Source organism: Caenorhabditis remanei, chromosome V (assembly GCF_010183535.1).
Source record: "Caenorhabditis remanei strain PX506 chromosome V, whole genome shotgun sequence".
Classification (NCBI taxonomy): domain Eukaryota; kingdom Metazoa; phylum Nematoda; class Chromadorea; order Rhabditida; family Rhabditidae; genus Caenorhabditis; species Caenorhabditis remanei.
In genome coordinates this window covers 14,240,127-14,260,643 of record NC_071332.1, presented here as the reverse complement: position 1 = coordinate 14,260,643, position 20,517 = coordinate 14,240,127, and the positions used below count along the sequence as shown (strand labels likewise).

Sequence of the window (20,517 nt, the reverse complement as noted above, 5' to 3'; positions counted from 1 at the left end):
TAGTTTCTCAGATAAATAGTTTATCTGGATAAAAAGTCTATGACTAGAGTTTCCCATTTGAAACAAGACTTCGTAAGAACACAAATTACTTCCACATTCAAGTTATTCAGCTTCAACACTACGTCATTGTTTTTTTCTCTTGGTACTGAAATCGTAAACATAAACATCCGAATCTTCAGAAATCTTCAAATTTTAGAAATTGAGCTGGAGTAAACAGAATCATATTTAATCAAATGACATAAATATTGGAATTTGATGCTATTACGTTTAGGAAAATGAACAAACTTCGTTCAGAATCTTGTTATGCACGTGAGGAAATGAATTGAATCAATCCTCTTTGATAGTTATTTATTTCCTGGTTGTTCGGTGTTTTACTCTTTTATCCTGTTCAAATGGTTTTTCATCTCTCCGCTGTATTCTAACGAATATTCTCGAAATTTTCCTTCTGACTTTCTAGACTTCCAAAATGTGTGACTTCTTGTACCCAGTGCACACATATCAAACTTCACAAGTCACGCTTCACATAATTTTTTACTTATTATTCAACACAAAACAAAAACTTTTTCCCATCTATGAAATATTTTTCCGTTACCTATGAATCAAGGTCTGGATAATATTTTGATTATTGGAATTGCAGTCTGTGATTTGACGGCATCTTCAGCTATCATTTGGGAAAGAACTTTCGATTGGATGGTACGAAAGAACTCGTGTAAAAATGGAAGTAGTTATTCTAATCAATTGGCAATCTGGATCATAACAGCAATGAATGAAAACGCAGTGTGGGTGTCATTTTGGTTGGCTAATTATCTTGTACTCATCCGTTTGTTACTTATAAAATCCTGTATTGATTTAAAGGCGTATTGTGGTCTGTTGTGATATTTTCATATTATAATGTATGAGTTTCGGCGAGTTCATTTTTATACTTCAAGAATTTTTTAATTCGGTCCACAACCCGCTGAGAGCGAGCGCCGGAAAGTTTGGTCATTGAAAGGGTCGCAGAAAATTGGGGGCCGTGGCCTAGAAATTCTACTAGAAATTCGTTGATTTTTTAAATTTTGACGGTATTTTCGATTATTTTTGTTGTATTTCTTCAATAATTTAGATAGAAAACGTCAAATATTAATAGAAAAACACTAAAAACTATCGAAAATAACGCCAGAAACATCAGAATACTGAAAAAACCGACGGAAAGTTTGGTCAGCGAGAATGTTCTAGAAATTTCATTTCGGTAAAGTTGTTTTTTCAGTATTATGCTATTTCTGGCGTTATTTTCGATAGTTTTTAGTGTTTTTCTATTAATATTTGCCGTTTTCTATCGAAATTATTGAAGAAATACAACAAAAATAATCGAAAATACCGTCAAAATTTAAAAAATCAACGAATTTCTAGTAGAATTTCTAGGCCACGGCCCCCAATTTTCTGCGACCCTTTCAATGACCAAACTTTCCGGCGCTCGCTCTCAGCGGGTTGTGGACCGAATTAAAAAATTCTTGAAGTATAAAAATGAACTCGCCGAAACTCATACATTATAATATGAAAATATCACAACAGACCACAATCCGCCTTTAACATTTCTATCCAAGTCTTCAGTTGGCTATTTGCTGTTTCTAGTGACATTATTCTTCAGTTTTCTATTTTTGATGAAGCTGAATCTGCAAAGACAACTGGTAGAGATCGCCGGTTTCTTATGGAGACCAGGGCCCGAATGCACTGGATTTCCAAAAGGTTATTCTGAGAAAAAGTATTTCCTTCAAGTCGGTGAGAATTTTTCTGGATATATCTCAATGTACACTTTTTATGTGGCGACATCTCAGGTATCCTTTTTTGAGCATTTTGAAAAGAAAATTGTTCGAAAAAAAATTCAGACTGTTGTTAGCATAATCTATCCATTTCTTGCTTTATTATTATACGTGGAGATCAGAATCTCTGCTGTGAGAATAACTGATGTAAACCACTCTGAATCATTGGAAAGGTGAGGAAAAACACTAGAATATACTAACTAATTTAAAAACTTACAGAATTCGTACCAGTCGAATGATTATGTACCTTACGATGTGCTATATAATTTCAAGTGCTCCTCGTAGTATCATTTGGCTCATACCCGTTTTCGTTCACATTCATCAATGGTCGTTGTTGGAGATGATAGCTGGTTACGGAACCATAATCACATCCACATTCTTCTGCTTGAACGCTACCGCCCAGTGCTTTATTTGCTTTTTGTTATCATCGAGATACAGAGAGACTGCGAGGAAGCTTTTAAGAATAAGAGTTAGACCGGTAGGTATTTTGGAGCATAAGGTTCTTCATGATTCCTTTCAAATATATTTATAGGCATTTCTCCATGACCCGACACCGTTGTCTTGAATTAAAGTCCGCCTTGTCTGGCTCTCCTTAAACATGTTCACAAAAACTTCTCTAATTAATAAACATATGTTTTCTTTGAAATCCAAACCAAAACATTATGTTTCAAGTTTCAAAACATTATGTTTTTCAAGTTATTATTACAACTGCTAAAATCATCCTATATAAAGACAAAACATTTTCTGAAATTTTTAAACGGGGTTTTACTTCGTAGAGCCTTACATGATTTGGTTCGGTTGGTTTGGTATTATCAGAGAACAATTCTTTTAGAATATTATTTCTTAACGAATGAGATATTAATAAACTTTCCACGTGATTTTTCCCTGCGTGTTACGGATAATTACTGAACTCTTTTTTGTTTTTTTTTTTAGTATTGATCAGTATATTGCGCACACGCCCCGAAAATCCGAGCGTAATAAATTTGTTTTTCTCCTCTTGAATGACATGATTACAGTACTTCAAATGTACTTCATCATGTCATTCTTCTTGTTCATACATCACAATGGCGCTGTTGTTCTCTCGTTTCTGCAGTATAAAATCAACTTTTTAAGATGCTGAGGAAGATCAAATTTCGAAACATAACTTTAGGAGAGTTTTGCATTTTCCCCGGGATGCATTGTCTGTTCAGCCTCTAGTTCAACATATTTTCCGAAAAAACATCAGCTTTATTTTCATTTTGTTTTGACGATTGAATTTCCGTAGAAAAAAACAAAAGTCCGTTGACTAGGAGATTCACAGCTTTTCAATTTCTAATATCATAACTATTAGTACTTGCTCGTTCAAACACAAAATTTCATGCGAATGAACTTTGCTGTCTCTCAAAAAGTCTCCAATCAAACGGCGGAATGCAAAATAAAATGGATTACAATAGTCACGTATTGCAATTCCAACCAGTAATCCGTTTGTAATGAAAGTTCTTATATGAATGAAATTATACATAGTTGTCAAGGCCCGGGCCGGCCCGGCAAGGCCCGAAGGCTCAGGCCGGGACGGGCCGGGCCAGTAGAAAATTTTTTTTTCCAATTTTATTTTTTCGAAATTTTTTCAATTTTTATGTGACCATTTTTGACTATTTTTCAGAATTTCTTCTAATTCTGAATGACAGTCGAAAATTTGACTTTTTCGCGAAAAAATTTGAAAATTTTACTTTCGCGCCAATTTGCCCGGGCCTTCGGGCCGGGCCTTGACAACTATTACCCATCCGCCGGTGGCTGACCACTCGCTCAAAGTTCGGCCCGGGGACGCGGGGTGGGTCTCGACGCGACTACCGTAGTATAAAACTTTTTTATGGCGAAAGTACGGTCAAGAGCCGCCGTAAATCGAAATTCCGCAACGAGACCCACTCCGCGTCCCCGGGCCGAACTTTGTGCGAGCGGTCAGCCACCGGCGGATGGGTAATATAAAATTTTATAAATAAATGTGGAATGTTCAGCAGAACGCCGAAAATTAAAATAACAAATTCGAGAAGTAATATTCTTTCAGCATAAGTATCTTTGTTCCGCTTCGTTTTGTGAACAGACAAACTTATAACAATTGTGGATAATGCGTCATGAGAAAAACGTTTGCAAAAATGTTTGGAGAAAGGAAAAGCCATTATAATTTTGAACAACTGTTCCAAAATCTAGTTATACAGCTGTTGTTTTAATTATAGGTGATGCAAGTGCAGAAACAGTATGCGGACTGACAGAGATCTGAAAAAGCTTTTAGAATCAGTTCTTTTCCATTAGTATCAACCATTCTCTGCTTGTTTCTCTTCGATTGAATACATGGAAAACATTTCATAACGCACTGTTTATACTGCGAAGATAACATCATGCAGATGATACAGTGAACTGTTGAATTTATTGTAATTAGTGCATTGAAGATAGTATAGAAATTCGTGATGATGTATCTGGAAAAGAGGAGAAATGTTTTCAGAATTTCTAATTTCATTTCTTACAAAACTCCGAAACTTTGAATAACATCCGTACTAAAGCCTATCACAAGAGCTTGCAAAAGTACAGTCATTGCTACAGTACTCTCTGATATAACAAGAAAAATAGTCATAATGGTGACAAGCTGAGTTGTGTTGTCTTTTGGTGAGCTGGAAAAAGTTTAGAGAATTTCAAATCATGAAACTCAAGTGTGAACCTACTCTTCGTTTCCAGCATGTAACTTTTTTCTCCTAGCTTGTGCATTTCTTATCCCTTTGATTAGCACTATTGTCAAGAAAGGGAGAATAATAGCAGGAAGATTCTGTAAATATTTGTTACAGCGAGGCTAACATGTAATGTAAAAAACCTTGAATATTGCGTTGAGATAAGCTAGAAAGGCTGTCACATCAACGAGAGCCCATTCACTCAATACCAACCCGTACTCCGGTTCAGTATAATTTGTAGGGTATCCACAACTGAAAAAGTTGAATAATTTGTCATATTGTCCCGTATTTTTCAGTAGGTTACCTTTCTTTTGGCGTCCATGTTCCAGTCGCACCAATGCTCAAGTTAAAAATTCCTCTACCTGCCGTAATGAGACTGAGGAATAAGAAAAGAGCAATAGAAATGAAAGCAAACAATGGTTCCGTGAACTTATCGAACTTTGGGTTCAGAGGAAAATAGACTATCAGCAACCGTGTCGACGCCATTACAACACCAAACCAGGGAGAAATAATGCGAGACATTGCTTGAAATGAATCTATGAACTTATTTAGCAACCCCAAATAGTATCCTTTTGTTGGAACGCTGGAAAAGAAAGATAATGAAAGACAATGTGTCGTGACAATAATAGCCCCAGCTATATTGCCGCAACTGAAACAGTCTTACTTTTATGACATTTTCCACGTTTCAATGCCAATACCAATCAGTATCGGAAGTCAATCGTCTTCGCTTCGCCTACTTAATTCTCTTCTCAACTGCTTACGTCAACAAGTCATTTACTATCACCTACGCCTAGGATACAATGGACCATTCACCGTCGTCAATGCACGAAGAGATTCCTCCAACTATAGTGTTTCTCCCATTGAGATTGCCCTAATAAACCGTTTGTATAATTCTGTGTTGGTCAGCTTTCTAACAGTTCACAATCTCTGTTCACAAACTTTTATCATTGGAGCATATGCTAAAAATCGCTCTAAACGCCCTAAATTCCCGTTTTCCCGGCTCAAATTGAACTTTCGTGGAAGAGTTTTCCCACGCGAATTTCTTCCACTGTGTAGTCATCTCGGACAAAATATTTTCTTTTTATTTCTCGATTCCTCGTTTTCTTGCTTTTTTCAACAGAATGTTGTTTTTTTTTCTAAATTTTTCACTATATAAATTGAAAAAAAAACACTTCGCGATTTTTAGCATATGCTTCAATGATGAAAGTTGCTCAGAATTTTCTGAAGTATCGGAATCTAGAATTAAAAATATGACTTCAGTCCTCCTTTAATCTCACCATTCAAGCGACATGTATCTCTTCAACAGAAGCGGTAAATCATGATAGATGTTATACATAAGATTGATGATATCACTGACTGCTATTCCAACTAATAGAATGTTCACACTATTAGTCCTCATTGATTTTCTGGTCAGTATAAACATGTGGAATGCATTTAAAAACAGTCCAACACAAGACAGTCCACAATTAAAATACACTAAAAAATCCATAAATATCGTACTGTATTTTGCAAAAACTACCAAGTACTTCTTGGAGTTTTCACTGTATGCAGTGAAGAAAAGTTCATAATTCACTTCCATACCGGAATATGGAATCTGGAACTGAGTTTTGCCCACTTATACATGCCGGAAACTATTTTAGACTTTTCTTGGAAAAAGTATTGCAGTCCTTCGGAAAAGTAATTAGGTTTCGGCGGAAACAACTTCGTTGGTGTGCTTGTGTTTAGAATACATTTTGTGGTTGAGTCTCTGAGATATTTTAATAAATTGATTTAGGTTGTGTTTGATAAAAAGCGTCATAAATATCTAGAACTCATTTGAGAATAAATTTGATTAAAGCTAGAACACTACACTGACAATTTTTTCCGCTCGACAAAAGTTTTTAGGTTTCTGAAAAAATGAAAAAACAAGAAAAAATGAGCTATCAAGAATAATTTTTTTTAAACCAACGAGTAGTTTCACAGTTATCCGATAATTTGTAGACATGACATAGTTGATTATACAATGAGAAATTGAGTTTAAACAAAATAAAATTGAGACGAACACATAGTTTGAGCCGAATGTTATTGCCAGAATCGATTCAGATTAGACGGTCCAAAAGAACTGGAAAAAATTGGAGATCCCTATAGAAGCACTGACAATAACATACCAGTACGGAGTCTGGAATTAGATTTTATAAAGAGTAACTTTTGAAAGACCTCTCCTTATATTCCTTCTTACTCAAAACTGCAATAGCACGCTTCGCAGATTTTTTAATCTTAAACAATTAAAGAATAGCAAGAAAAGGGAACATTACGGCTTTAAAAATCTGTAATACTTCTACGAGATTAAAGCTGAAAACCTGTTGAAACAAACCCTTGTGACTCCATTAGTTTTCAGGGAAATGTTTCATTTCTTGCCTACGTTTAATGATTCGATAATAATAGTGTTCAGCATAGTTTTCTGGAAATCCAATGCATCTGGAAGTGCCATAAAATTAGAAAAAAAGTGATTTTCTGTTATAAAATAGTTTATTAGAGAGCTTGCAACATGTAAAATATACGTGCATTTATCTTGTACGTCTTCTATCATTCGGCTGGCCAATCAAATATGTGAACTGCTTCTTGTGATCTGAAATGTATTCATTACATTCAATTCTTTGTATCGTCCCCTCACCGATACGGAAGATCCTCTTAGTTCGCCCTTGCGACAATAAAACTCTTCTCTCACAGTTTTTCGATACTTGGAAGACATTGTGAAGTTAATGAATCCGTGAGAAGTTGCATTAAAACAGAACAAGGCGGATATGAATATTGATCCGTAACCCACGAGTGTTTCCAAAATCGAGTATGACTGGATTTCCACAAACAACGTAACGAAATCGGAAGCGCTACCAGGAAGACTTGCGATGACATAGAATACTGTCATCACTAGAATCATTCGACCAGTTCGGTGTCTGGAAACAGTCGAGCTTGTAATTTAATCAAAAAACTTGCATTACCGTTCTTCCGCAGCTCTTTCGCTTAATGCAGCTAAAGCAAATTTCGCCGATTGACGGATCTCGAAAATCAAAAATATTGCCAGAAAAGGGTAAAGTAGGCTGACGAGTATCTGGAAACAATTTTTTCAGTAGAATCGGAAATTATAACTCACTCTTGAGACTCCATTTATGAACACATATTTTGTTGTTACTTTGAATAAATTTTGGTTATCTATGAAGTCACGAATATAAATTTGTTCTGTGTAATTTTCTGGAAATCCAGTGCATCTGAAATTAATTTTCTTCTATAGACTGAGTCAAACTAATCCTCACATTTCCTCGGGTTCCCATAGAGTACCCCATGGTGTTATTCGATAGCCAGAATATAAATATGCAGTGTGGGTGGAACTGAGAGAAAGAAGGAGTAGAAACAAAAAGTGACCCAAAATAGGTTTCGATAAGACGGGAGTGTTTCCAGGTAGTTTCATGATTAACAATCTAGTCAACGCGAGAAATATTCCAATCCAGAAGGAAGCTCGCTCACACGTTTCTCGAAGAATATCGCTCACGAGTAGAGACATCTGATACCAATAACTATTGTAATTCACACACGGATCATCAGCAGGCATCAACCAATATGATTGAACTCTTTCATAAACGTTAGAAGATAAAACTGCTAAATCACAGAAAGCTATTCCGATCATCAATGAGTTAGTACTGGACGTTCTCATAGAAGAATTGAATAATATAAAAAGATGTGGAATGGTGACAAACAATCCAACAGAAGACACAACAAATTGAATGATAAAAACATTATTCGCAATGTCGTTGATGAAATTGATAAGTTTTTCGTTGAGTTTTCGATTCATTTCTTTCCAAAAACTGGAATGACAAAGCCTTTGAAAAACACCGAAAAAAATAATGAAAGTTGTGAGAGAAAACTTGAATTTCCTAACCAATGAAATTCTAATCAGAATTGAAAATTCACTTTGGAGAGAAACGTTCAGAATTGAAGCTTTGTTTTGAAAATTGAGTTACTGAGGTCTGATCAAAGTTCGTTGTTCTATCTGTCAGGTTGAGTCTTAAGTGTTTTCTTTTTTTTTGAACTATTTTTGGAATGACGTTTCTTGAAGGCTACTCACATAATGAGAAATGAATTTACATTGTTCTAAATGTTCACGCATAACGTTTTTGTCTTTAACATTCCGGCCCAAAACTAAATGTGGCAACAAGATGAAGTCTGTTTCTGTAAATTTAATTAATTCTTCTTGAAGATCTTAGCATTTTGATACCAATGCGACTCAAGTTACTTACCAAAATAGGCATTTGATGGGCTACAGAAAAAAGTAGTTTTGACGAGTGGGATGTGTATGCGTGTATTAAGGTAAGACACTGTGTTTTAGCCACAAAGAAGGTAATTAGAATCCAAAAAAGTTAGGATTGATAAACAATCACAGTACCTAGAAACCGTAAGTCAAAGTTCAACCTCAAAAAAAGAAAGAAATTTATGACTCAACCTAATAAGATCACAAAACTACTAGAAATGTGTTATTTGTGTTTTTGTGTTTTTGTTTGTGTTTTTTTAAGAAAAAAACTAATAACGATCGGAATGTGGATATGTCTTGTTTAGTAGCTAGAGTTCCCAGAAAACCAATTGAGGTTTCTTTCTTCACGCAACCCTAGCTAGCTTTTCGAGGTTAGCTCCTTTGAATAATAATAATAATTTTTTTGAATGAAAATGTGGAAAACTTTTAAAATATAGGTTTTTCCAGAAATCTTATTTTCAAAAACTTTTCAGCTCACTGCATTTGACATCTGATTCGAAGATTAAAGAATGGAATTGAATGCTTACCGTATCTTGTTCTCAAAGTCTTATGTGCCGTTAGAAATTGATGTAACAAATGTTCAGAGCTGTGAGTTCTTCCTGAAAAAATTAGACTTTTTCATCCAAAACAAATGATAGTAGCTTTGATAATTTACATTGAAGTAAACATTCTTGGAGGATTATTGCCGGAAAAGTTATTGCTTATATTTTTGTTCAGAAGAATGAACAGATGTTTTATTTTTTAATTAAAAATTCTTGGTTCAAACGGAGGGATTTTCGAGAAGTAATAAATAATTAACTTTATACGTGTTTATGAAAAATAAGACACAGAAAATCAAAACAGCTATGTCAGATGATATGCTTTTATACCATTCCTTGAGGTTGCACTCTTGAATCAGAACTTTCTCGTTTTGAAACTGATTTTATGAGCACTGATATTAGTTATCTGAAAACCAATTGTTAATTTCTGGTCTTCATTTTATAAACTTACTGTTATGTATTGAAGATGTTCTTCCCGACCCTTTTTGAAGACAAAATATCATTTTTGCAGCATCTCTGTATTTGGAAGACATTGTGAAATTGATCAGACCGTGAGACGTTGCGTTGATGCAGAACAAAGTGGAAATAAAAATTGATCCGTATGCCACAAGTGTGTTAAGAATTGAGTTTGAAGTTATCGTCACAAATAACTGAACGATTTCGGAAGCCCCGCCTGGAGCACTCGCTATGACATAGAATATTGTCATCGCCAGAATCATTTGACTTGTGCGATGTCTAAAATTGATGGGCATAAAATATTATCCGAAACAAGGTGTTACCTTTCTAATGAAGCTCTCTTACTCAATGCAGCGGAAGCATAACTCGCAGATTTCCGAATTTCTAGAAAAAGAAATAATCCAAGTGAAGGATATAGGAGACTGATTAGAATCTGTCAAAAGAATACATTTTTGAACCCAATTCTTCAATCAATTTGAGACATATCACATACTCCTGAAATACCATTCACAAAAAAATAAGTGTTTTGTATTGCATCAAATGTAAACTGATCGGTAATTTTCCGGAAATACAAGTCTTCCGAATAGTTTACTGGAAATCCCAAACATCTGGAAAGTTATTTGGAATCAAGACATAATATAACCGGTTCTTACTCATGGTCAGGCTCCCATTGGCCGCCCCACTGTCGTAATCTGAAGGTAGAATAATAATAAGCAGTGAGAGCAGAACTTAGCACCAAAATAAATAAAACCAATAAGCATCCAGTCTTGGGTTTCGAAAAAAATTCAGTGTTTCCCGAGAGTTTCATTATCAATAGTCTAGTCAAGGCTAAAAAGACTCCAATCCAAAAGGAAGCTCGTTCACAAGCTTCTCTAAAAACATCGTTAACGAGAATAGACAACTGATACCAATAATTCAAGTTGTTAGCACACGGATTGTCTGCAGCAAATATCCAATCTGATTGAACTCTTTCGTATACCGAACCAGATAGTACAGTCAAATCGCATAAAGCTATTCCAATCATCAAAGAATTCGAACTGGATGTTCTCATAGAAGGATGAAGAAGAACAATTAGGTGAGGGACAGTCATGATGAGACCGACAACTGATACTACTAGCTGAACAAGGAATACATTTTCTGCGATATTGTTAATGAAGTTAATTAAGTTTTCATCGAGTTCCTCATTCATTTTAATAGAAAATTGATAGAATGTTCAAAGTTTGATAAAGGAAATGTAGAAAATATATTGAACGTTGTTAGAAAATTTGACGATTGACAAAAAAACAGATTACAAATTTTTTTAAATCAAAGCTTGGAATGAAAACAAAGTCTGAACTGAACTTATGTGCCAGATTCAGCCTACATGCATGCAAGTTAAAAAGTAAATTCAGTTGTTTACTGAAGGACGAACTGCTGAAGATTTCGATGTGGGAGTTCTGGGTTCACAACTCTAGTGAGAAGCCGTTTTGTTCCCATTGGCTTCTTTGTTGACATCATCCATCGGAATGACTTCATCACAAACATTATCCAAATTCACACCTTTTGATTCTGGCTGAGAAAAAGTGTTTTTTCGACGACTGTTTGAAAAAAAACTCACCAAAAAGAAGTAAGAAATAATTAAATTCGATGCAACCAAAACGAAAACAGTAGCATTGACTGAATATGGCCACCACATATTGGCATGTGTCAGGACTGACGCCAAAATCATTCCGAAACGAGCTACCAGGGAACATGAGCCAGTTGCACTTGCTCTCGTGGGTGTCTCCATTAACTCGATGGCGCACAAGTAGCAAGCATCCCAAGTGTACTCAATAAATGCTGTTCCGATGAGATACGTTATCAAAACTGCAGAAACCTGGAATTGGAGGATTAATTATATTTAGCCTGAAGCTAAAAATCGAAAATCTCACTTGGTATTTGGATACTGTAAAGACTGTCAGCATACTCACACAAATGAGGACTCCAATGAGAGAACCTTGATGTAAAGTTCTTCTTTTGAAATCAGTAAAATATGTGTCCACGAAAAGAAGTAACATTTTTGATGGCACTAAAAGTATCCCAAAAAGCACTTGATTCAAATAAAGATCTCCAGCTAGCGTTCCGGAGTTCAGATCAATGGCGCCACTACACATTGCCACTGAGAACCACATGGACCACAAAACGAGAAGCTTCTTGAATACACCTTTTGTCTTTAGAGTGTCTATCAAACATTTTGGTTGAACAGTTTTATGTTCAACTGGAGTATAAGGGATTCCTGCTATGTTTGAAATTCGAATTTCACTTTCAATCATTCTCTCTTTATATCCTTTGCTATGCAACCAAACAGGTGACTCTGGTATCACAAAAACTACCAATAAAAGTGCAGGTATGAGGGAAACCGACGTTGTGAAAGAAGCCAATCTCCATTCCCGAGTGAAATAACATATTGCTGTCAATGCGATTCTGGTCCATCCCCAGTTGAAGAACCCGCGTACAACCATTCTCTGTCGGGGGAGAATAACTTCCATTATCCACGCACAGAGAACTACGAGCATGCCACCGATGGATAGTCCGACAAAGAATCTGAAAATATTGATTTTTTTGGGAAATAGATAACAAAACATTTAAGAAAATCATAACAAAACTTACCTGAAAACAAAGAGAAGTGGTACATTCGGAGCCAGACCACTAGCAAATGTTGACCAGATTCCATTTGAAATCACGACAATTCCAATCGGTTTTCTCCCGAATCTATCTGATAACGTGCCGAAAAGTAATGTTCCAATCAGATGACCAACAAATTGAACTTGAGAGAAAAATGATTGATAAAATGCACTTGATCCACAAATCCAGTCAAACCTGTATCAAACCCGGTTTTAGTCTTAGAGTTAGATGCAAACTCACTCAATAGCTGCAGAAGAGAATGCGGGTTCATCGAAAGTCAAGTTGTTTTTCGGACAAGACAGGTAAACATTATATGCAATCCTTTGTCAGTTCAGAATCTCCACATTTCCATTTTGGAACATGATTTGAATAAATTCTGAATATATTTTGACCAGCAAAATAGTTTGCAAACTGCCAAGTGAAAAACGCTAGAATATGGAAACGGTTTATATCATACCACATAATCAGAATACAAGAAAAAAAGAAGATTAGATTCGAACAAGGAAGTAAATTTTGGTTCAACTGTCACTATTTGTTTTTGTCTTCTCGCAATTTTGATAAGTCGCATCTGTTCTCTCCGTTATCACGAAAACTATGTGCGCTGTTAAATACGTATAGTGCATCGAATTATGTAAAAATTGTAATTTTTAAACAGTCCATCACTACCCCTACACAGTAACCACTCTTACATCTTTCTTTCCATACTCCAGGACTGACTTCACTGTTGCACGGTATTTAGAAGACATTGTGAAGTTGATGATGCTATGCGAAGTTGCATTCAGACAAAACAATGCTGACGTCATTATCGATCCGTATGCGACAAGAATTTCCAGTACCGACAATGAATTAACAATGACGAATAGTTCAATAAAGTCAGAAGCCCCTCCTGGAGCACTTGCTATCACGTAGAATACTGTCATGACAAGAATCATTCTGCCGACTCGATTTCTACAGGATGAAAGTTAATATGTCATTTAAATCCGGATAAACCAACCTGTCATCCAAGCTCTTTTTGCTCAGAGAAGCTGCGGCAAACTTTGCCGATTTTCTCACTTCGTAGATCAAAAATAATGCGAGAACAGGATAAATAACGCTTATAAGGACCTATGTTTGAAAATTTCAAGTGATTAGAACAATAGTTTTTACTCACTTGTGAAACACCATTCACAAACTCATACGATCTTATAGTGTCCTTCATTTCAGTGAGATTTTCAAATTTCTGCGAGTAAGCTGTTTCGCTGTAGTCTGTTGGAAAGCCGGTACATCTGAAAAAATATGAAAACTGACAAAGTAACATTTTTCAGTACATTCTACCAGGTGTCCACTCATAAGTTTGAGGAGCTATAACGTAGTTTGAATAAAAGCGAGCTGCATGAAACGAGCTGATGGATAATACTAAAAACACAAGAAAATAGCCCAGAATAGGTTTTGCAATCTTTGAATAACTTCCAGGAAATTTCATGATTACTAGCCGGGTCAGTGCTAGAAACACGCCCAACCAAAACGATGCTCGTACTCCAGACTCTCTCACAAAATCACCGATCCAAAGCGACAATACCCATCGATAACTGGCAAAATTTACACATGGATTATCAAGAACCCAATATAAATATATTCTTTCAAATATATTTTCGAATAAAGCTATTAAATCGGAGATTGCGATTCCGATCATTAGAGAATTGGTGCTTGACTCTCTCATAGATTTCATTGATAAAATAAACAAATGAGGAACATTAAAAAATGCTCCTACTATTGATGTTGCAAAATGTACAACGTATACATTTTCAGCATAATTTTTTATAGACAGTATGAGATTTTCATCGAGTTCTTCATTCATTTTGTTCCGAGGAAAAGTAATCAGTCAGTGATTTCTTGAGCAAGGAAAAACGAAAAGGAACTGATTTCGGCTGACGATTTGTGGGAAAATGATAAATTCCTGGTAGAAGCACAAAACAGAAAAACAAATTATTTTTGATAATGAAGTTCTGAAGAGATAAACAAAACTAATTCGGTTTCACCTTCTGGAACGTCTGAAGAAAGTTAATAGATGCACTTTATTGGTCACAACAAAAACCAAATGTACATTTAGATTTCATTTATTACCTGTTGTCACCCTAGAAAACATAAATTCAATTCATTAAATATACGGTAGGAAGGAAGTGAACAGATGTATTGCTTACTGCTCACAGCAATCGGTTTCCAGCAAGAATTCGATGAATAAATCAATAAATCGAAGATGACATCAGCTCCAAGACTGTAGTTTGTGTGTCTTGAAATAAATTCATATAAAAATTAAACATAAATACTCCGATATCCCAGGTGCTGTTAGTTACTCACTCCGGTAAAGGACTCGTAATGAATTCTCTATACGGGCGAAAAAGAGCATAAAAGAAATCGTAATCAAGGAATTGCGAACCATACAAGACACAAGAAATTGTCTATATAGTATTTAGGTTGGGAAGAAAGTTTTTGATTAGTTTTGAATGCTGTCAGATAAATGACATAAACAATTACCAGAAAAGTCAGCATTACCAAAATTGCTACAATAGCATAAGTTGATGCCCGACATTCGTGAGTCCTTCAATATATCCACCATTTAATGTTTTTCTAATTTACGAAACGAAAATACGTTCTATTATTTCCTTTCCTATTTCTTTTATGTGTAATGAATGAATCAGTTTCCACATGTTCCGTCTATTCAGAACCTGAAAATTTGTTTTTCTCGTGTCTGCTTTTTAGATGACTATTTCATTCAATTACTATTTAACAGGCTTTGTTTGACTCTGTCCAGCATAAAGACCAGAATTTATTTCCCTTCAAAATGTCCCAAAACTATTCGATTTCTGATTTCGAGGAATTCAATAAATTCACACAAGAATCTTTAGTGAGAATAGGTAACATCGTTGGGCTAATCTCTATTTCTCTCTACAAATCAACTTTTATTTTGGCTTGTATCGGCGTAGCAATTAATATGTTTCATTTGATAGTTTTGACACGGAAGTCAATGAACACGAGTAGTATAAATGTTTTATTGATTGGTATCGGTGTAAGTGATCTTTTTGTAATGGGTACTCTTGTTTATCAGTTTATTCTCATTTTTTCCCAACCGGATGTTCCGAATGAATGGTAGTTATTGTCTGTCAACACAAGCCTATTAATGGATGTTTCAGCCTTCCTCCGTATAGATATTACCCTCAACTATTCAGCTATTACATTGTTTTTGTTAAAGACGGCTTCCGTCGACTTTCAACGTGGCTCAGTGTTCTCATGGCATTTATCCGTTATCAAACACGCACTGAATTCTGACTTCAAGTACTTGTCGAAGCAACGGACCGCTTGGAAATATATTCTTATTATGCTGATCTTGAGTCTATTGATGTCAATGTTCTACCTGACTCGAACTGATTTCGTTGAGCTTCCCAATAGATGGGTTCCAGCAGATCATTGCGGATTCCCAACAAACTTCAGCATGCCTGAATACAATTTTGTCAGTGGTGACTCGTTCTTTAGCGCCAAATGGCTTTTTGAAACTTTTGTGATTCTTGATGGTATTTTTAAGGTGTGAACAAACAAAATTAAAACAGAAACGATAGCTATTATTGCAGATAGTACCGGCTATACTTCTACCAATATTTGCATTATTACTCGTTCGTCAATCGAAAATAGCTGAACATGCCAGCAGAAAAGTTTCGAACTCTCGATCCAAAAACGAGGAGTATGTTTTTGAAAATCAACGAAAATATAATTTTTTTCAATTTAGATCAAAAACAGATCATACTTCGAGGTTAGTCATACTAATGACCATTGCATCCATTATAGCTGAAGGTCCTCTTGGTATTGTTTATGTGATACAAGGTCTTGCGACCAATTATCAGGGACTACTGTACGTTTTCCAGACTCAAGCAATTATTAGTTTCCACTCTTCAGGTCAATTATAAATGACATTATTGCAATTCTTCTAGTTTTTGTAACATTAAATGCCACAACTCATTTTTTCATTTGTATTGGAGTATCTACGATGTACATAAAGACTGTGAAAGAGATTTTCGGACAGAAAAAACAATCGAAAGCGGTAGGCTACGCTATACTTGTTGAACTATAAACTAGAAATGTTTTTGAGATTTCTATTACTCCGAAAGCCAGCACAACCAGCGTTGCTTCAATAAGACAAATTCATGTCAGGGTTGATGGTTAGGAAATATATGTATCATTCTATTTCGAATGACTTGTGCCTAATCTGAATTTCAACTTCGAATTTTCGATAAATGTATGATGTAAAAATATCAATTAAAACGTTAGAGACTTCCTTTCAGGTTTGAATCAAAACACTCATAACAATAAGATTATCGAGCACCGATATAGATTACAGGAATTGCGATATGTGATTTAACGGTGACTGCGGGTGTTGTTTGGGAAAGAACATTTTATTGGTTGGTTCAAACCAACCACTGCATAAACAAGTGTTATTATTTCAACCAACTTGCACTATGGATAAAAACTATTCTAACTGATAACACTGTCTGGATATCGTTTTGGTTAGGCATTTATCTGGTACTCATCCGTCTATTGCTTCTGAAACTCTGTATCAAATCAACCTTTCTCTGCAAGCCCTCTGTTGGATACTTGTTGTTTCTGATGACAACGTTGATCAGCTTAATCGTCACTTTTAAAGATAACCTTGAAAAATACCTGGCAGAACAGCCAACATCTCCATGGGTGCCCTCTTCTGACTGTCACATACATATACATTTTCGTGAATTGTACTATGTTCATTTTCATGTATAATTATTACAGTTTGTAGTTGTATTTAAGGTTTTTAAATAAATTTAATTCAAAAATATATAATAAACTGTCTTCAGTTCAATAAAATATAGCAAAAGATTGTCTGAATTCGAAATTAGATTGCATACCAAAACAATCGTTTGGAAACAAACTAAACCCAGTAGACCTGATTTCAGAACCCTGATTTAATGTCAATATGAAAACCCTCAATGAGTGATCTCTATTTTCCAGACGCCATATTTATGACAAATCACCTCCACAACCTGAATAACACGTCTGATCTAATTATCGCAATTTTCTATTACCTCAACGAAGTCATTCTGTTTTCTTACTCTGAATATTTTTCCTGCTTGTTTGCACACTTTTCCTCTTTATGTATCAACAATATACCTATGAAGATTTTGAAGGATTCAGCCAATCTAAAGCAGAAACATTTGCTAAATTCGCAAATAAAATACTATTCATTTCAGTTTCTATAACTGAATTTCAATGCGTTGTAGCATGTGTTGGTGTCATTGTGAACTTGTTTCATTTACTGGTTCTCACCAGGAAATCGATGAGTATGAACAGTATTAATATGATAATGATTGGGATTGCCCTATGTGACATGTTCAATATGAGTTTCAATGTGTATGATACAGCTCAAATATTGGTTCAAACTAGTGATAAATGGTGAGTTGGAAACTGGAAAGGGAAAAGAGGAGACTCTGTTGATACCAATCTTACTACTTGAAGCCGTCCCCCTGCACCCTATACTGTGAAACTCATCGGCTTCTGGGCATCAGCTTGTGAAGACCATTCCCGCCGACTATCCGCTCTATTCGGTGTCATGATGGCTCTTATACGTTGGTTGATTATCAAAAATGCACTGAATCCAAAATACGAAAAGTTTTCGAAATCTTTGTTTGCTTTTGGAGCAATGCTTGTTGCATTCCTCCTCAGTTCCATCATGACTCTTCTATTTTGGAGCAGGTACGAAGTGGCACAAGTGGGTCTGTGGAGACCACCTATCGAGTGCACTGGTTTCCCGATTGATTACTCTGTTCCAGTATACAAATCATCAGTTGATAACATTTTTATGACAGATACATCTGTTGCTCTTCAAGTTTTCAGTGTGGTTGATGGGTTGATTAAGGTATTGAATATCAAATATATTAGAGTTTTAGATTATTTCTTTGCAGCTGATTCCCACTGCAATGTTCCCTGTTCTCACATTTCTTTTGGTCAAAGAACTAAAGAAAGCTGCGAGTTCTAGACGGAAAGTTTCAACAGTGAAAAACGAGGAAGAAAAGTTTGTTATTGTCATTTGATACTTTATCAACACAAATTGTTGCAGCTCTAAATCTGAACAAGCTACAAGACTCGTTATCCTGATGGCTATCACATATATATTATCTGAAGGACCACTTGGTATAATTTATGTAATTCAAGGATTTGTTATGGAACCGCCAGGCCTCGTGTACGTTTTCACTTTTTTCTTCGATGAATATCATTTTCGAAACTTCAGAGAAATGACATTTGACCTTCTCGACATTTTTGATGTATTCGTGTCTATCAATTCTATTTCCCATTGTTTTATCTGTTTGGGAGTTTCTTCCCAGTATAGAAAATCCGCGAAAAGTTTGTTTTTTTGTGTGAAATGTCTGAGAAGAAAAACAAAACCGGTAAGACGTCTCTATATATGTAGTTGATGTCCGAGAATCAGAACGTTTTCAGTTACCAATTGCTACAAAAGTCAGTGTTTCGAGTGCTGGTAGAGTGAGGAAGACTACTGTAGATCCAACTGCAGATTGACTCAATCACCGTGTCTTCATTTCTTTTATTCTTTATCATCTTTAGTTATTTTGCTCCTTAATCACCAATAAATGAAAAACATAAAAGGTTCCTATTAGAGAGTTATTGTTAATTTTGAACAAAAGATTGAAAGGCGACATCTGGTACACCTTGGCTAAGTGGGTCGTAAAACCGTCAGTCAGAACTAATGTAGACGGGGTTAGAGAAACTATCGATTCTGTAGAGATGCATACTTTAATGGTATTGTTTTTGTGCAATTTTTTGTTCACCGGTTGCTGTTTTTAGAGGAATGACTTTAGTGAGCTCATTGGGAAGATGGTTTTTCTGCGTTGTTTCAATCCTAGGATATTTTGTCGTTTGTTATTGAAACCTTAACTCACTGTTTCTCCTAAACCAAGGAACATACAAGATACTGGAGCTCCCAACTCAACTGTTTGGGAGCCGGCACCCTCCACTTGCGAATAACCTTCCGGAGTGTCTCATATTTGTTCAAACACCGCAAATGCTTACCCTCTATCATATACAATACAACCGTTTCCTAATTATTGAGTGATTTGTAGTTTATAGTCCATCAGCAGGCATTTAAACAATTCTGACGGTGTCCTAACTATACGACCGAATGTGACGATGGTCGTAGAGGCCGTGAGAAAATAAGGTCTACCCATAAAAAAACAAAAATACTGGACGACAAGATGAAAAATGGTATCTTATCTATTTTGAGCTTAAAAATTTCCTCTTATAAAACTGCAAATCGTAGACTTGCCAAAGCATTCAACAATTTGGCGCCGAGAAAAAAACCTGGTGGCAATGTTTCGAGCGCGTGCCGAGAAAACCGGCGACTAAAAAAATCAGACGTCGGAAATGGAAATCGAGTGCCTCGAAAGTTTCCATTTTCAAGTTTAGTTTCATTTACTTCATTTTCAAATTTTCGGTTTATCTCTTTAACTTTTCAATGACAGTCTTTGTGGGCCTGCTCTGTAAATTAGATATAGTGCAGCGGTAATTGTTTCACGTGTCGCTCATACGGTCATTTCTCGACTTTCCCATGGTTGTAACATATCGGCCTACACCTCATCATTTCTGTGCAATTAGTTATGCCTGTTTTCACACATTCCACTAGGTTCTCATGAACTTTCAAAGAGAATGCATGACAACAAAAAAGAAATTACAGAATTCTGTGATGTTTTCGTTTACTCAGGTGGATTCCCACGCTCATCAGGTAGAACTATGGAAATGTGGTGTAGTCGGACATTACATCTGTTCTATCTTTGTTGTGGTACATTGCATTTGTAAAGGCAACGTGAACCTCGCATCATTTTTCTCCACTAATCTGATAGCACGCTTTCAACATTTCTGAGTGCATTCACCTTTATATTTACCAGAAATACTGATAGCAACCCTTTCAATTAGAATCAACCAAGTAGCAATGTAAGCACCGATGTGGAAAATTCTGCGACTAGAAGATCGTTTAGCTTCCGTTTTTCTTAACATTTGCTCTCTCTAAAGCCAGGAAGTATATACTC

General features: G+C 35.7%; 6 protein-coding genes across 6 annotated transcripts; 2 read left to right on the top strand and 4 right to left on the bottom strand.

Moving 5' to 3' along the window:
* Positions 1-1,640: 1,640 nt before the first annotated feature.
* GCK72_019936 (uncharacterized protein) lies at positions 1,641-2,364 on the top strand (the record flags this gene model as incomplete). The annotated part of the gene is made up of 4 exons (XM_053733301.1): positions 1,641-1,814; positions 1,866-1,972; positions 2,019-2,277; positions 2,332-2,364. The coding sequence occupies 4 exons, from the start codon at positions 1,641-1,643 to the stop codon at positions 2,362-2,364; spliced, it is 573 nt and encodes a 190-aa protein (XP_053582214.1).
* Positions 2,365-4,296: 1,932 nt separating this feature from the next.
* On the bottom strand, positions 4,297-5,020 carry GCK72_019935 (uncharacterized protein; the record flags this gene model as incomplete). The annotated part of the gene is made up of 4 exons (XM_003116112.2): positions 4,297-4,444; positions 4,496-4,596; positions 4,642-4,750; positions 4,803-5,020. 4 exons carry the CDS (start codon positions 5,018-5,020, stop codon positions 4,297-4,299), a joined length of 576 nt encoding a protein of 191 aa, XP_003116160.2.
* A 2,059-nt stretch (positions 5,021-7,079) lies between these two features.
* GCK72_019934 (uncharacterized protein) lies at positions 7,080-8,324 on the bottom strand (the record flags this gene model as incomplete). Its single annotated transcript, XM_053733300.1, has 5 exons — positions 7,080-7,106; positions 7,152-7,431; positions 7,477-7,586; positions 7,629-7,743; positions 7,789-8,324. The coding sequence occupies 5 exons, from the start codon at positions 8,322-8,324 to the stop codon at positions 7,080-7,082; spliced, it is 1,068 nt and encodes a 355-aa protein (XP_053582213.1).
* A 2,901-nt stretch (positions 8,325-11,225) lies between these two features.
* GCK72_019933 (uncharacterized protein) lies at positions 11,226-12,689 on the bottom strand (the record flags this gene model as incomplete). The annotated part of the gene is made up of 5 exons (XM_053733299.1): positions 11,226-11,327; positions 11,373-11,630; positions 11,686-12,337; positions 12,404-12,560; positions 12,614-12,689. 5 exons carry the CDS (start codon positions 12,687-12,689, stop codon positions 11,226-11,228), a joined length of 1,245 nt encoding a protein of 414 aa, XP_053582212.1.
* A 397-nt stretch (positions 12,690-13,086) lies between these two features.
* On the bottom strand, positions 13,087-13,616 carry GCK72_019932 (uncharacterized protein; the record flags this gene model as incomplete). Its single annotated transcript, XM_003116660.2, has 3 exons — positions 13,087-13,366; positions 13,413-13,522; positions 13,569-13,616. 3 exons carry the CDS (start codon positions 13,614-13,616, stop codon positions 13,087-13,089), a joined length of 438 nt encoding a protein of 145 aa, XP_003116708.2.
* Positions 13,617-15,528: 1,912 nt separating this feature from the next.
* On the top strand, positions 15,529-18,994 carry GCK72_019931 (uncharacterized protein; the record flags this gene model as incomplete). Its single annotated transcript, XM_053733298.1, has 8 exons — positions 15,529-15,544; positions 15,589-15,966; positions 17,671-17,872; positions 17,936-18,335; positions 18,382-18,491; positions 18,537-18,659; positions 18,708-18,741; positions 18,917-18,994. The coding sequence occupies 8 exons, from the start codon at positions 15,529-15,531 to the stop codon at positions 18,992-18,994; spliced, it is 1,341 nt and encodes a 446-aa protein (XP_053582211.1).
* Between the last annotated feature and the right edge of the window lie 1,523 nt (positions 18,995-20,517).